General features: G+C 42.2%; 1 protein-coding gene across 1 annotated transcript in view; it reads right to left on the bottom strand.

Moving 5' to 3' along the window:
* ST6GALNAC2 (ST6 N-acetylgalactosaminide alpha-2,6-sialyltransferase 2) overlaps positions 1-17926 on the bottom strand; it is a 68531-nt gene that overhangs the window by 2912 nt on the left and 47693 nt on the right. The window contains 6 exon segments of the mRNA XM_069076293.1: positions 356-439; positions 2509-2612; positions 3465-3603; positions 4125-4293; positions 5391-5565; positions 7290-7329. Coding sequence (XP_068932394.1) covers positions 356-439; positions 2509-2612; positions 3465-3603; positions 4125-4293; positions 5391-5565; positions 7290-7329 — 711 coding nt within the window.

Genomic DNA, 17926 nt, shown 5'->3' with positions numbered 1-17926 from the left:
GGCCTCTGTGTCCTGAGCCTCAGTTTCCTCATCTGTGAGAGGATTAGACTAGATGGCTTCTGAGGTCTCTTCCTGCTCTAGCTCTGATCATCTATGAAAAGAATAGGTGATTACATTCCCTTAAGCCCCAAATATTAAGGATGGTGAGGCCTGTGGTTAGTGAGACAATTTTGGCTAGTACAGGAGAGAAATCAGACACTAGAAGTATAGAGAGGGATGAGGCAGGAAGATGCTAGTGCCTGGATCAAATAGTGAGCACCCAGTAGTGAAGGAAAGTGTTGAGGAAGATGGAGGCAAAGGTCAGAGAGTTGATTTGAGCATTGAAAAGGGCCCAGGCCCTGGTCACCCTCCATACCTCTCTTTCAGGTAGCTGATGAACTCTGGATGTAACAGCTTGAATTTACTTGAAGAGGCATCTGGTCCAAAATAGGTCTGTGGCCTAGGCGTTTTCACGGAAGAAATGTACAGAACGATTATAACTAATATCAGTAAATTGAGTTGGAGATGATGATGATGTTGGGACAAGGGAGTGATGACGACGGCGGCGGTGAGTTCGGGGATGAGGATGGTGTCGAGAGAAAGGGGTATAGAAAGTTGCAGGTATTATGGTGGGTGCTTGATAGGGCTTTGTTAAAGTGAAACAGTCTAACCGAGGCTGGTGGGTTAGAGAACAAGGGGGTGTGAACAGCCCATTAGCAGGTGGGTAATTGAGTTTAAGAGGAGGGAGACGAGGAGGGGCAGGAAAGAGTGGGTAATAGAGAGATTCTGGAGGTTTGGATTTATCAGAAGGGCAGGGGTAGTTACAGGGAAAGCAAGGGTTGTAGGGGATGGGGATAGTAGGTGGCTGAAAATAAGGGTTTGGGGTGAGTAACTGGGAAACATATGGGGCAATATGGGAGGGAACAAGAGGAGAGCGAGTCCGAGTAGGCCATACTACAGAAGGAGCATGAGTGGCCGAAATTTGGGAGGATTGGGAAGGGGATTTGGAGGGAGGTGGAGTGGGAGTCTGAGCAAGACCCCGGGAGGGAGGTCGGGTTTGGAAGGGAGATGGGTTTAGAGTCGGGGTGATAGTTTGAGAAGGAGCTCGTGAAGTAGGTTGAGAGGGAGAAGTAGGTCCACCAGGAGTTTGGGCTAGAACTCGAGAAGAAGGAGAAGAGGGAGATATGGGAGGAGTTTGGGATGGAGTTCGGGGGTGTTGTTGGTTAGCTCCTCTAGGTGTTGCATGAGGTGGATTTTGAGAAAGGTGGCCCGAACGGGATTGGGAAGGGGATTGGGTAGGGGAAGGATTGGGGGATTGGGAGGGGGAGTTCATTGGTGTTAGGGAGGCTACTATCTATCTTATAAAACCTAGCCTCTGAGTGAATGTCTCTTAGGAGCCCAAACCCCTCTCGGGTCACAAAAGTCATTGTTATCACTATCACCATCATCAATTAGTAATTATTCAGTGCTTACAGAGACTGGGGCACTGTGTATGCTTGTGAGGAGTTAAGAGGATGGTCAACCTCAAAATCTTACTTTTGTAGGGGGGGTGAGTATAAAATGGTTAGGGTTTAGATTTTTTTTTTTTGTATTGGTGTGGGGCTAAGTAAACTTAGATGTTAGGGAAAACCCTGAAGGAAATCATTTCAGGCATATGGAATTTCATGGAAAAAGGCTCAGTTTGGAGCAAGGAAGCTGCTTGGTCTAAGAAAAAAGCGAGGAAGGTAGAGAGGTTTGAATGAAGACACAGGAAAACAAAATTTCCCTGGTCCTGCCTACATTTTGAAGGAAGCTCAGCAGTAAACAATCTGCTCCCCTTTTTATTAGTTAGGAGAGGCATGGTCCTTTTAGCCAGAGAAAGCAACTTTCCTAACCAAGGCAGTAACCCCCACTACTGAAAGGCTTCTTCTAGACCCTAGCTTTGGGCAGCTGGATTAGTTTCTGAGAGATCCTTCGGACAAAGAATAAATAAATCTCTGCTTGGTCCATTTAGAACTGAACTGTATCATCCATCATCTCAGTGGTTCTTGATTATTTTTGTAGGTTTATGCTTAGAAAGAGTTACTGGAGTGGCAGCTAGGTGGTGCAGTGGATAGAGCACCAGCCCTGGAGTCAGGAGAACCTGAGTTCAAATTCGACCTCACTTGACAGCTACTAGCTGTGTGACCCTGGGCAAGTCACCTCACCCCAGTTGCCTCAGGAAAAAAAAAAGTTCTTGGTGACCAGTATGAGCAGTGGGATATTTACCTGGCAATACTTTTCTAAAGGATGGGATGTCATGGGAAATGAAGAGATTACGTCTTAAACTCTGCCTCTGTCTACTCTGCTTAGAGAAACCTTGGTGGCCTTCTTTGGCCTCCACTCATCCCATCCCATCCCACCAATGAACCCCCCTGGGTGTTTGGGTGTTAGGATGTTAGTTAGGCAAGGTTATGTTATATAACTACTTTAGCTTCCTGCCTCTTCCTTTTCCTGTACCCCCCCCACCCTCTTAACATGATACTTCCCCAACCTGATCAGTCTACTTACTTATCTCCTTTGTCATGGCCCTCAGGAACAGGCACACCCAGAATGGCTGACTTTATCATCAGGTAGTCCCGAATATTTGAAGGAATGAAGATATAGTGCAGGTCCTGCCAAGGTGATAAGAGATAACTGAGTCAGATATGTGGGTTGTATATCTACTCCCTCTCCAAACCTGGGCTGGCCTATTAGGACCTTCAAACTTCCCAATTCTCATCCCATGGAGATGGGATGCCAGGAACTTTTGAGATCCTTGATAATCCCCAGGGTTGAGGAGCTAGACTTGAGACTTGGCAACAAGACACCCTTGTCTGGCTGACCTGCTGTGCGATTGATGGCTCTCAGTTGTTAGTCCCTCAGTGCCCAAAACAAAACTAACAAAAATTACTGTAAGATATTAGTTCTACTACATCCCCTATTATGCACTTATACCCTCCCTCCACACCCCAGCTGACCTCCACTTCCCACTTCTGAGGAATAGAATCTGGCCAGAGGCAATAGGGGATCTCCCTCTTCAAACTTCTTGTCTCCATGGCAAGGCTTCTTAAATTCTTTTCGTGTCATTTACCCTTTTGATAGTCTGGTCAAGTCTAATTTTTTCCCATCCAAGTTCATGGATTCCCTGAAGTACCAACTAGTTCCAACCCTTCTCAAAATAATGTTTAAAATGCATCAAATATATGAGATTACAAAGGAAGCCAAAGTTTAGTGGAAAAAAAGATGCATTTTTTTTCCTCCAGTGACATGGACCTTCTGAAATAAATCCCCAGGGTATGAACCCTTGCTCTATGCCATGGGTCAGGAATCTTTGTGAAGCCCAGAATTGGATTCTGAAGGCCATGAGGGTTATTAGTGCCTCATTTTTCCAAGGGGTTCTAGCCATATAGGTATAGTCTGTTGACCAAGCCCCAAAGGTCTATATTCTGCCAATCATAGTCTCCAGTCCCATGGGGAGTGCTCACTTGGTGCTGGGGCACTGAAGTGAAGCCCAGATGCCTGTAAGCTTTCAGGGAGTTCTTCATTGTGTTCACAGTAAAGCCATAGAATGAAATCTTGGTGCCCACATCCTCCTCATAGCCTTTGATCACAGCCCCATTGAGCCTGAGAGGAAAAGGAGTTCTCCATTATACTAACTTCGTTTCTCATTAGTCTCCAACACAGATTTTTTACCTCTTTTAATTTATCTAAATTGTCCTATAGTCCCCTCTCTGCCAGCCCATATCCCTCCTCTCCTTCAAAATTAAAGAAATGCTTCCTGTCTTGGATTGCTGCTTTCATCCATGTTCTTTTGGCACTTTTATCCCTTTTTCTACCACATTAATTTTCATGCATTGATGCATATATTTGTTCTTAAGTCTTTCCATGGGCATGTCCTATCTCTCTCACTGGACTGGGAGATCCTGAGTCAGGTACTATTTTTTCTCTTCATACCAAAGAAGGTTCTGCAGACTTCAGGGAGGTTCTCAATTCTTACTTACTCTGCTTTTAATCCTTCTCCCCCTATAACTAGATGTTCTTCTTTCCCTTCTTTTTCAGCCACTCTCCTCCACTCCATCTTCCCACCCCCTTCTTCCCTCTTCTCATTAGTCTTCTATCCTGGCTGGGCTTCCTGGATCTTATACCTGAAGACAAAATCATGGGAATCGATCTGCAGACCTTGACGGGACCCATTGAGAATGCCACCATTGCCCACAACAGCACATCGAATGCAACCCATGCGTTGTTTCATGGAGAGATCAAATAGCTGAGTGTTGGCTGAGGTATTCAGGAGGCTCAACGTGGAAGCTATACCTGTGGGATAGAAGCCAGGATGGGGAAACTAAGGAGTGAGTGGGAGGGAGGTGTGTCACAAACTCTTGACTCTCCCTCAGCCCTTTTCCCCAAAGAAAAACCATCAAAGACAAGGGGGTAGGAATGGACCATTGACTAAGACAGAAAAGGAGATTGGGTTGGCAAGAAGGTGCAGGGCTGGGGGGAGAAGGCAGTGTCAGATTTGAAAGGGAAACTATTAGTATAACTTGTATCTTGGTTCCTCATCACCCTTGAACCTTTTAAGAATCCAGAAGGGCTAGGGTCTAGAGATTCTTAGCTAGGCATAAGTAGTGAGCATATATTGAAGAATAAGTTAAGCTTGCAAAAAAAAATAATAATCTTAAGGGAACACTATGTTCCTCCTCTCAGATCATTAGATTAGCCTAAAGGGCAAAGCAATCTTTTATTCTCCGTGGTCTTTGGGGAAACCTGTATTTCATAGACTTTCCAAGAGGAGGAGGAGAACAGCTGTGATCCAGCCCAGGATAGAGATGTGCTCTGTCTGACCCCAACCAGACCCCACCATCCCTGGTCACTCTTCCTTCTCACACTAGAGAGACACAATGGTGTAGCAGGGAAGAGAAGCAAAAGGGATGTGGATTGGAGTAGCTCTAGCAGTTAGGACCCTAGGCTAGGAATTACAACAATTATGTCACAAACAATAATAGGCAAGACTGAGGTCACAGGAACTTTGGCCATCAGAGCATTTTGAGTAGCAAAAGAGAAGATACTCCACCATAGCAGCCCAAGCCTCTCACTAAACATAAGGCTCCAGGTTCCTTAGCCCTCCCATACTAGGGCCATAGCACCCAAAGGCAGAGGACTGGGACATCCTTGACTCTCAAAGATTCCTTTATAGAACCTAGGGGTGAATGGGAATGTGAGTGAGGGCAGTGTTCAGCAGGTGTTTGAATCTTGGGACAGTAACCAATATTGTCAGTACTGTGGCTCCCTTGGGATGTGTCTCAGCTTCTGAGTGGGAAGGATGAGGGGAATCCCATCTTACCTAAGGGAACTATGAGGTGAAAGGCAGTAAATGGAAGAAGCACGGGGCTGGGATAGTAGCAAAAGATTACCTTCGTAGGAGAGCCCCCGCCAGCCATAGGGAGCGTTCTGTTCATTCAGTTGGTCCCAGAGCTCCCGGGTGAAGAGCCTTCCGCTCAGTAGCACTGGGATACTGAAGTTAAACTTATGCTTGAAAAGGTAATGTTGTTGAGTGGCAGGGACCAGTGGGCGATCACAGGGCTGGTGCTGTGGGGGAGAGGTGATGTAGCTGAGAAGTGCAGGCCAGTATGAAGATGGAACAGTCTGGTGGGGAACTAGGAGGCCTGTCAGAGGGTAGGGGAAAGGGGAAAAGAAGGGAATAGGAAAGCAACCATTATCTCCACCCAAGGCACTAGCCCAGGGGTGGGGAATCTGTGGCCTTGTAGCCATTTGTGACCCCTTAGGTCAGTAAGTGCGGCTCTTTGACTGAATCCAAACTTCATAGAACAAATGCCCTTAATAAAAGGATTTGTTCTGTAAAACTTGGACTTGGTCAAAAGGCTGTACCAAAGGACCTAGAAGGCCACATTTAGCCTTGAGGCCACAGGTTCCCCATCCCTACACTAGCCACATGACTCCAGAGGCAAGTCAAGCTTATCTGGCCATGCTAGGATTTATGAGCCTTTGGCAACACCCAGCTCTCCTAGAGAATTAATTTTGGCAACTTAGAAAGACTGGGAGCTGGGATGCCTGAAACTTGCCGTTAACTCACTGGGTCATGTTGGGCAAATCATCTTTCTGGATCTTATCTATAAAATGAAGACTATCTCTACAATCTTTTTAACTCTCACCTACCCTGATCTACTAACTCATCTGAGAAATGGCCCAGCTTTCACTTTGCCCACCCTGCAAGCTTTTACCAAGAACCTACTAAATGCAAAATACAGATCTAGGTCATGTGGATGTAAAGAATAAATGAGAAACCATCCCTACTCTCAGGGGGGTCCATTGTTCTGACTTTTGCTCCCATTATTTCTTAGGTGTTAGAGGTGTTCCCTTCCCTGCCTTTTGAAATCCTACTCATTCTTCAAGTATTAAATCAAAAAATAATTTCCTCCACACAAAGCTTTCCCTGATCTCTCCCAAGTTAGCAATGCCCTCCCCCAGCCTCCAGATTGCATAACACTTTGTACACACTCTTTTATATAATTATTTTACAGTATTTCTTATTATAGTTATCTATGGGTATACTAGATTTCCAACTAAATTGTAAGCTCCATGAGAGCAATAACTTCTTAAACTTTATGCCACACTCCCTCTCCTTTCCACTGCCCCCTTTCAACCATGTATAGTGCTTTACACACAATAGGCACTTAGTAAGTGGTTACTGATGTGATAAATTATAATAAGTATTATAAATTTATTTACTTATTTAGTGGTGGGACCCTTTCTGCATATATAACTTGTCTCCCAGCCTTACTGTAGGAGAGTTCAAGGGGGTTCCCAGAGTCTGTACCTCTTCAATCTCAGACATCATTACATTTTCAGGTAATTTTGTTACCTTAGACCTATTTATATGTTGCACTATATAGGTCTTGCTCTATAGGTGTGTGCCCTCTCTATCCCAATAGATTTGGAGGGTTCTGTATCATTTCCTCTGTCTCCACCCCCATCCCCCTTTTCCGGCCAGTGTCTAAAGGGACATTTAAAATAAATACAAGGGCTCTCAGGCTATAGGCTTGCCTAACTTGTTAGCTGGTGGGGACAGAGAGCAGGTGATTAAACACGGTGTAATCTCTGGATCGATCCCAATATTGGGGTGTTTATTTGTGTGCCCACTATTTTCTTGGCACTGTGCTAGGTGCCAGAAGGGCATGGCTACAAAAGATGTTTCCTTGATTGGGATTATCCCATTAGGACCATCTTTTAATCCTATCTTTTCCCCAGACTGGAGGGTTATTAATTTCCTGGAGAGGGGGTGATCATCATACCTTTCTGGTCCAAGGATTGGTAGAATAAGGTGCTATGTGCCTGTGGGGAGAAAGCAGAAACTGATAAGCAGAGGATCCATACTTGGGTCTCTCTGTGAGCTGGCATAATGGGTAGAGAGCTGGACCAGCCCATTTATAATCCTGCCTCAGACACTATCTGTGTGATAAACAAGTCATTTAACCTCTGTCTGCCTTAGCTTTTTTATATATATAATTGGGGATGATTGTAGCACCTGCCTGTCAGGGTTGTTGTGAAGAGAAAATGGAAGAACATGTAAAGTGCTTTGCCAAATATAAAGGAAATCTCTTTTTGTCATTGTTACTGTTAATCCTCTTGATTTCCTTGAGCTCTTGGATGCCACATGGTCTCTTTGTCTCTCTAGTATAGGTCGTTTAAGTTATGGGAGAAAAACAAGCTACTAGTGGGGGCGGCTAGATGGTGCAGTGAATAGAGCACTGGCCCTGGAATCGGGAGGACCTGAGTTCAAATGCAGCCCCAGACACTTAATACAAAACTAGCCATGTGACCTTGGGCAAGTCACTTACCCCCAATTGCCCTACCTTCCCCCCTCCAAAAAAAAAAGCAAAAATAATAAATAAATAAAAATAAAACTAATATTCTAAAAAAAAAAAAAGGAAAACAAGCCTCTGATTCTTTTTGTTTAAAATATTTATTGTAAAGGCAGATACATGGTGCAATGGATAGATTACCAGGTCTAGAGTCAGGAAGACTCATCTTTCAGTATTCAAATATGGCCTCAGACACTTACTAGCTGGGTGTCCCTGGGCAAGTCACTTAGCCCTGGTTGCCTCAGTTTCCTTATCTATCAAATGAGCTGGAGAAGGAAATAGCAAACAAACCACTCCAGTATCTTTGCCAAGAAAGTCCCAAATGTGGTCATGAAGAGTTAGATATGACCGAAAAAGGACAGAACATGAAATGATTATAAACCTAATAATGCTCTGAACAAATCCAGTTAAAGAAACAAATTGCATATGGGTATTGAACAATATTCTTTTATATACACAAAACCATGGAAGCCATAATATTTAAAATTCATTTAAAAATAATACTTTGATGGATCTGTGGCCTTGTCCATGTAAGTAATTCCTCCACCAATTAGATTTACTTTATATCTGGCCAGAAATCTGTCAAATATAGAGATGACAGATTCCGGACAGAACTAAAATATACCTGACCAAGACTGGTAGGAATATATCTTACTAGGTATCTTGCAAATATAATTTTAAAAGGCTTTAGACTAAAGAGGTTATATGACAAAGGCATTAAAGATAACTTCATAAATTTAGAGGAGCAAAGAAGAAAATACCTTTCAGATTAATAAGGGAAGAATCCATGATCAAACAAGGGATAGAGAAGATAACAGAAAATAAAATGGACAATTTTGATTATATAAAGTTAAGAAATTTGCACAAACAAAACCAAATGCAGTTAATATTAGGAGGGAAACTGGAAATTGGGTTTTGTACCTCTTGTTCCAAACTATTAATCTTTCTTCTAAAGCTCTCATTTCTTTGCCCATTTTTTTCTTCATTTGGTTTTTTTAATTTGTTTATTTTATTTATTTATGTATTTCATTTTTCAAATGCTTTATTAACTTCTGATTTACATCATTTCCGCAGATTTTGAGTTACCAATTTTCTCCCCGTTTTTCCCCTACCCACTGCCCCAAAATAGCAGTTCCACAACATATCCCCTCCTCTAATCTGCTCTTTCCCATACCCCCTTTGACTTTTCCAGTAGGGCATAGTGAATCTCTATGCCCCAGTGACTGTATATCTTATTTCCTAATTACATGTAAAATAGTATTAATAATAATATATATGTATTTTTAAACATTTGATTTTAAAACTTTGAATTCCAGATTCATTCCCTTCCACCCTTCTCACCCACCCTTACGGGGAAGATAAGCAGTTCAGTATAGGTTGTACATATGTAGCTAATGCAAAACATTACCATAGTAGACATATTGTAAAAGACTGACTATATTTCCCTCCCTCCTATCCCACCTCCCACTTGTTCTATTCTCCACTTTGATCCTGTCCCTTTTCAAAAGTGGGTGCTTCCAACTTCCCTCTCCCCCAGCTTGCCCTCCCTTCCATCATCTCTCCTCTCATCCCCTTTCCTCCTACTCTCCTGTAGGGTGAGATACTCTATTTAGTGTGTATTTCATTCCCTCCTTGAGCCAAATTCAATGAGAATAAGGTTGACCCATTCCTTTTTCCTTCCTATTCTTCCCCTCCATTGTAACCATTTTCCCTTGCCTCTTCTATATGAGATAGTTTACCCCATTCTGTCTCTCCCCATCTCCTCTCATTATATTCCTCTCTCACCTCTTAATTTCACCTTTTAAGTATCATCCCTTCCCATTAAATTGGTCCTGTGCCCCCTATTCGTGTATACACACATTCACATATGTATTCATACGCCTGTATACCCTCCGATACACACACACAAACACACACACGTATATATATATATTTCTATTCTCTTCAACTATTTTCATACTGAGAAAAGTTTCATCAGTTACAATGATCGTTTTTCCACGTAAGAATATTAATAGTTCAACTTTGATAAGTTCCTTATGATTTCTTTTCCCCGTTTACCTTCTCATGCTTCTCTTCTTGTATCTGAATGTCAAATTTTTTCTTCAACTCTGGTTTTTTCATCAAGAATGCTTGAAAGTCCTCTATTTCACTGAATGACTATATTTTCCCCTGAAGCATGATACTCAGTTTTGCTGGGTAGGTGATTCTTGTTTTTTTCAAATGTTTTATTAACTTCTGATTTACATCATTCATTTCTGCAAGATTTTGAGCTACAAATTTTCTCCCCACTGCCCCAAAATAGCAGTCCCACAGGATATCCCCTCCTCCAATCTGCTCTCTCCCATATTTTCTCCCATACCCCTTTAGACTTTTCCAGTGGATCTCTCTGCCCCAGTGACTGTATATCTTATTTCCCAATTACATGTAAAATAGTATTAATACTAGTATATATATTTAAACATTTGATTTTAAAACTTTGAATTCCAGATTCATTCCCTTCCTCCCTTGTCACCCACCCTTACTGGGAAGATAAGCTGTTCAGTATAGGTTGTACATGTGTGGCTAATGCAAAACAATAACATAGTAGATATATTGTAAAAGACTGACTATATTTCCCTTCCTCCTATCACATCTCCCACTTGTTCTATTCTCTACTTTGATCCTGTCCCTTTTCAAAAGTGGGTGCTTCCAACTTCCCTCCCCCGCAGCCTGCCCTCCCTTCCATCATCACCCCTCTCATCTTCTTCCCCCCCTACTCTCCTGGAGGGTGAGATACCCTATTTAGTGTGTATTTCATTCCCTCCCTGAGCCAAATTCAATGGGAATAAGGTTGACCCATTCCCTTTTGCCTTCCTATTCTTCCCCTCCATTGTGACCATTTTCCCTTGCCTCATCTATATGAGATAGTTTACCCCATTCTGTCTCTCCCCATCTCCTCTCAATATTCCCCCTCTCACCTCTTAATTCCATCTTTTAAGTATCATCCATTCCTTTTAAATTGGTCCTGTGCCCTCTATCTATGCATACCTGTAAACATAAGCCCATAAACCCTCATAATATAGACATATAGACACACATATATATATAGTATATATATATAATATATATATATACTATATATATATATATATATATATATAATTTCTATTCCCTTCAACTACTGAGAAAGGTTTCATAAGTTACAATTATTGTTTTTCCATGTAGGAATGTTAATAGTTCAACTTTGATAAGTTCCTTATGATTTCTTTTCCCTGTTTACCTTCTCATGCTTCATGTATCTGAATGTCAAATTTTCTATTCAACTCTGATTTTTTCAACAAGAATGCTTGAAAGTACTCTATTCCACTGAATGACCATATTTCCCCCTGAAACATGATACTCAGTTTTGCTGGGTAGGTGATTCTTAGTTTTAATCCCAGCTCCTTGGACCTCCAGAATATCATATTCCAAGCTGTTCGATCCCTCAGTGTAGAAGCTGCCAGATCCTGGGTTATCCTGATTGTGTTTCTTCCTGGCTGCTTGTAATATTCTCTCTGGGAATTCTGGAACCTGGCCATAATATTCCTAGGAGTTTTCTTTTTGGGATCTTTTTCAGGAGGTGATCGGTGGATTCGTTCAACCTCTATTTTGCCCTCTGGTTCTAAAACATCAGGGCAGTTTTCTTTGAGAACTTCCTGGAGGATGATTTCTAGGTTCTTACTTTGGTCATGGCTTTCAGGTAGTCCAGTAATTTTTAAATGATCTCTCCTGGATCTATTTTCCAGGTCAGTGGTTTTTCCCATGAGATATTTCACATTGCCTTCTATTCTTTCATTTGTTTGGATCTGTTTAACAGCATCTTGGTTTTTCATAAAGTCATTAGCTTCCATTTGCTCCAATCTAATTCTGAAGCAATTATTCTCCTCAGTGAGCTTTTGAGATTCTTTTTCCATCTGGCAAATTTGGCTTTTTAAGGCATTCTTCTCCTCATTGCCTTTTTGAGCCTCTTTTGCCATTTGAGTCAGTCAGGCTGTTGACTCTCATTTCATAATTTTCTTGCATTGTTCTCATTTCTCTTCCCAGTTTTTCCTCTACTTCTCTTATCTGCTTCTTAAAGTCCTCTATGGCCTGTAACTAGCTTGTATTTTCCTTTGAAGCTTTTTCTTCAGGAGTTCTGACTTCACTGTTTTCCTCCTGTTCCATGCTTTGCTCCTTTTTGTCCCCAAAATAGGAGTGTAATGTTGGAATTTTCTGTCTACTTTGTTTCCTTTGCCTGCTCATTTTGCCACTCAATTACTTGACTTTTGGGCTTTTTCCACAGTAGGACTCTACCACCAGACAGGGGAGCTTCGTCCCAAATGCTGGGGTTTTCTCAGCTGCTGGAGGTATTAGATGGGTGCCCTCTCTGAGGTCTCCACATGCTCTGGCAAGGTGGACACACACCCCAGGACCTCCACCCTAGACTGCAATCCAGATCCAAGCAGGTTAAAGCAAGAGCGATTACCCCTCAGACTGGTGCTTGGTCTCCCTACACTCTGCAGGCCAGGAGCTGAAGCTGCCATGTGGCACTGGCTGGCTATGCCGGTGCCTCAGCGGCTTCTCGCCCTGGGGGTAAAAGCCACGCACTCCCACTTACTGGTCCCAAAGTCCAGAACGCACTGACCTCTCACTTTGTCCTTTGCATCTATGTGTTGATAAATCTGGAAATGGCCACATCTGCTGCTGATCTGGAGTCCCTCCTGCTGGTGGCTGCTCAGGCCCACCCTGGGGCTAAAGCCTTGGCGTGGGGCTGGGCTGAGCTCCCAGAGTGCTGTGCTGGATTCCTGCTGGTCTGCTGGGCTGTCCTCAGCGGGAGGTTAGCTTCTCTCTGTCATATTGTGGGTTCTGCAGCTCCAAAGTTTGTTTAGAGTCCCCTTTTTACATGGATTGGGGAAGGTGGAAGCCAGAGCCCCGGGAAGGTCTTGCTTCTACTCCGTCATCTTGGCTCTGCCCCCAAAATGTATTTTCTTGAACACATTTTTGTTACAAAAGAGGGCTCTGAGAGTGGGGATAGTGATTATGACACAGAAAAAATGAAAAAGAGGCGGGAAAAGAATGTTAATAAAATATCTAAAATAAATGGGACTGAAGGAAGAAGACACAGTCAAATAGGACAGCATGGGTATTATCATTTTAAATTTAATTTTTATTAAATTTATATCAAATATTGCATATTTGATATTATATTAAACATATAAGAATACATGTATATATGATATGTAAATAAGCATATTAAAAGTAATAAAATTTTATCCACTATGTATATAGTAGATTAAAAATTTTATATGTAGTCCCCATTTTCTGACTTTGCATGTGGAATGTTTGTGTTTGTTGGTGATTTTCTGGTTAATGAGAAAAAAAATTAAAAACATTTCAGTGGAACTGTAACCTCTGGCATATGACCCTAGCTCTTTAGGCCTTATATTTACATTTTCTGATGCATTTCTGGATATCTTGCTGCTATATGGACTCTGGGCTCTCATCGTGGATCTATCGCTGACAACTTGTGTAGCTCAGCCTAATTATTTCTATCAGCCATTACTAAGTTCATTCTTAGAAAGACAAACAAAATTAGGCCATATGTGAGTGTTTATTTCTCTCAAAGTTTGAAGAAAATGCATATAGAGATATGCATGGGAGCTTATCACATAAATGAGCCCAAGGATAGACAGACAAAAGCAAACCTTTAATCTTCAAAGCAATTAAGTCTCACCCCTGCCTCCCTTTCTGGCTCAAAATGCCTTTGTCAACCAAAGTTATTGTCTCCAGATGTGCTAACCATGATATGAGAAAGGAAGTTATTAATTGGATAGGTTTTAAATGTGATAAGATAGGAGAATATCAAGGTGTCAATTGAAATTACAGAACCAAGATATTTGTGTTTGTTTTGTCATTAACATGACATAATATAACAAAAGAAAACATAAAAAAAGTCCCATTATTCAAGGTAGCATTTGGTTCAAGTTTCCTTGCCCTTGGTAGTCATAAACAGAAGAATGCTCCTGGTCAGCTTCATCTGGCCTTGTACTTGCTGACACAGGAAGGGGCATTTTGAGTTCACTCAGAGAGCAAAGCATGTCTGTTATGCCAGAACACGCGAAACATTATGGCAGGAGTTGGCCAAAATGTCTCTCCTGATTGGCCAATCCAGGTTTTAGTCCTTTCTCAGGTCTTGGGATTTAAAAATGGTTTGGGAAGGAGTCTACACTTTCCACTTTGATCCTTGGTTAACACCTCTATCCAGCAGAGGCAACAACAGCAATCTGGACAAGTGGGTGGGGAAGGATACATTTATGAAGAATCCCCAGTGCTGCCACCATTTCCTTCCCAAAGATCCTGCCTTCAAGAAGATACATACTGCCTTCATCCTTATCCCTTTCACTTTAATGTCAGTCCACAAATGCATGATTGAAAGCAAAGGTGTCTATTGAGGGCTTACTATGTGTAAAGCACTAGGGATATAAATAGAAAAGAAAGAGAATCCCAATGATGAAAGAGCTCACATTCTAATAATGAAAGATAGTACATACAGGAGATGTCATCCACAAGGGAGATGGAAAGATCCTGTGGTCCTTCTGGTTTAGCAGCAAAACATATGGTAATCTTTAACATGATTTACAGTGATAAAATCATTTCCCTTTCTGATGTTGAACCATTTGATATCCACTGGGGGACTTTTGTAATGACAATTGTCTTTTCTAGGTCTTTGGAAGCTATGGCTGCTTAGGTTGCTGGGGATGTGGCACCTGTAGAAGTAGTTGCCAGGTCACATTGATGGAATCCTAATAAAGCTGCCCCCACCCCCAATATTCTAACTTTATTATAGGCCTGGCCCCACTGAACGACAGGCCCGCTATACTTATCACCCCACCCCGCCCCAGCCAAAGTCCTAACCCTAACTTCTTTATATATGCCTCATTGCTCACTAGAACAACAGGTGTGTCCCTGAACTCTCCACAGAAACAGCAGGTATGTCCATGTAATGGGAACCCAGCTACTGCCTCTACCTGGTCACTGCCCCCAGACCCATTCCCACAGAAACAGGTGTGTTCTTGTATTCAATCACAAGCATATCATTCATCTAGCCCAAGACAGGACCACAATACCTAACTTTATCTTGACCAGACAGTCCCACAATAGGGCAACATGACCAGAATGTTTAACCACCAAACCATAGATGGGACCCCTCCTCCATTACCTAATCCCTTAACAAATTCCTCCTGCCTTTTAAATATCCATTCCTATATTCTATATAAATTTGGATTATGTAATTGCATCTTTAACCTATAAAAATTCATCTTGCTTTCTCTGAAATTGCTGCTTCCTCTTGGAACTTAGCTTGCTTCTTGAGAGGCGTCAATCTCAATAAATGCCTGTACTTGGATTAGAGGTGGTCTGACTCTGAATTCTTTGAGATGGTTCCACCACAACACATCATGAAAACTCAACAGTTTTTGGGTGGGCAGAGCCCCCACCACAACAACATCTCCACAAGGGTTCATGACCCAGATAATAGCTGTGGTTATTGGGTTATAACTAGGGTTGATGGTCTGGAGGTGAAAGCTCTTGATCTCAGGGTCCTGATATCTGTCTCCATTGGAGCCTGAGGGCGGTGTGGTACTTGGCATGGTAGCAGTAGTTGGACTTGTCTGGCCCATGCTGCTTCCTATCTCTCCCCCAGGGTGCCTCAGCTAGGCTGAGTTGACTGAGTTTGAATGGTAGTTGGTAGAGATGGAGGCCTCCTTCACAAGTTTATTACTTAATTACTTACTAAGTTTATTCTTAGAAAGACAAACAAAATTAGGCTGCATGTGAGTGTTTATTTCTCTCAAAGTTTGCAGAACATGAGGGCCAAGAGGGAAGGTGGGCCAGTAGTCTGGAGGTGTATTGCTATTTCTAGGACTCCTGGGCTAACTTGACCAGCAATGGCAATTGGTTAACCATTGGTGTTACTGATAACAAGGATGGCAAATTCATTCTCCACTGGCATTACCCTGGATGATGGCTGTGGGGCCAGGCTTAAAGCAGGGTCAGTTTTCTGGGGAACATTTTTATTCCCAAGGCTTTTGGGCTCAAGGTTCTGGACTGTCTCCATTAGGGTCTGAGGGCAGGAAATGGTGAAAGGGTATTTGGGGGTGAGTGCTGGACATAAATTCCCTGAGGTCTGACAGAGACATAAACAAAAGCTTTACACCTAGTAAAGTGACCTAAGAAAGGCCTAGAAAGTCAATATGGTAGCAATAGTTTGATTTACCTGGCACATGTAACCAAAAATTTGTCTATTCCTTGATGCTAAATCAGCAATACTAGGGAGAAACAGACCCAAACTTTACCAAATTTATGCCACTCGAATTTGCTTCCTGACAGTCTCAGACCATCTGGATTGAACTACATGCCATCTTCTTTTCCTTTTGTACTCTTCCTTGAATGAATGAATAATAACGGAAAGGAAAAAAGTATTACGTATTTATGTGCCAAGTCTAACACAAATTCCTACTCCGATGCCTCTCCATGACGTAGAGATGACCCTAGATCAGGGGTGGGGAACCCGTGGCCTTGAGATTGTTGGATTCAATCAAAGGGCTGCACTTGAGGACCTAGAGGGCCATATATGGCCTTGAGGTTGCAAGTTCCCCACCCCTGCTTTGATCCTTGAAGGCTGTGGTACAGGCTCTCATAACCTCGCACCTGGACTATTACAATAGCCTTCTGGTTGGTCATCCAGCTTCAAATTCAAATCTCTCCTTACTTTGTTCTGCTCTCAGCTGCCAAAGCTATCTTCCTAAAGTTCAGTTCTGATCACTGCCCCCCCTACTCAACAAACTCCAGCAGTTCCCTATGACCTACAAGATCAAATATAAAATCCTCTATTTAGCATTTAAAGCCCCTTACAACCTAGCCCCTTCTTACCTTTCTAGCTTTCCTATACATATTTTACAATCCAATATCCAATGGCTTTCTTAAGGTTCCTTGAACACAACACCCATGGAAGTAATGCTCTCTCCTCTTATTGTGATTCAAATGGAGCTACCTGACTACACCTTTAAACCCAAATCACTCTGGTTCTCACTGATTGGCCAATAAGAGGTCTGAGCCCAAGCCTCAGTTGCTCCATGTTTGAGTCTGGCCAGAAAGTCTGAGGGTCTTCCCCTCCCAGATTGATTCTTGCTTTTTGGAGGGCAATTCAAGTGCCTGAGGCTAGATTTGAACTCAGAGCCTCCTGACTCCAGGGCCAGTGCTGTATTCACTGTGCCACCTAGCCGCCCCCTCCCAGACTGATTCTTTTATGAAGGCAAACTAGGCTATCTTTTGCCTCGACTCTTACCTAGCCATTAATTACTAAATGAGCATCGCCTTGGACAAATTGAGGCCTGGGAAAGACCTTAGTTAAAAAAGGCCAAGGTAGGGGCCATCTGATGTTGATTTTTTTTTTTTTGCTACCATGGTAGCACATTAAACAAAAAATAATACAAAATGCCCCTCAATCTTGTGTGGCCCCTTTTGCTTCCACAGTGATGATGGTGACAGAGAAGAAGGAAAGGGAGTAGAGTGTGCTTCCAGGGGTACTTGAAAGAAAACTTTGAGAAAGTTGCCAAAGTCAAAAAATATTTTACTTGCCAAGGAATAGCACTGGAAAAAAAAAAGACCAGTAAAATTAAAAGAAATGCTCACTCTATTCTGATTGCCTATGAGACAATTTGCCTAATGAAATATTTTGAGATAACAAAGTGTTTTGCTAATATGCTAAGGAATGTGTGGGAGTTAAAACATTCTCATCACTAAGAAACCTCTGCTTTGAAACTAGGTATAGACCAACATCTCATACCATATACCAAGATAAGCTCAAAATGAGTATATGATTTAGACATGAAGGGAGATGTCATAAGCAAATTAAGGGAATGATTATCTTATTGTCAAATCTATGGATAAGGGAGGATAAGGACAAAAGAAGAGATAGAGAATGTTACAGGAAGTAAAATGGATACTTTTGATTATGTTAAATTTACAGGGTTTTGCAGAAACAAATCCAGTGCAGCCAAGATTAGAAG

Source organism: Petaurus breviceps, unplaced genomic scaffold, assembly GCF_028583685.1.
Source record: "Petaurus breviceps papuanus isolate PSGF00001 unplaced genomic scaffold, PetGlider_PUasm1.0 90925, whole genome shotgun sequence".
In the NCBI taxonomy this organism is placed as follows: Eukaryota; Metazoa; Chordata; class Mammalia; order Diprotodontia; family Petauridae; genus Petaurus; species Petaurus breviceps.
Note: the sequence above shows the minus strand (reverse complement) of the source record. Positions and strands in the feature narration are given on the sequence as shown.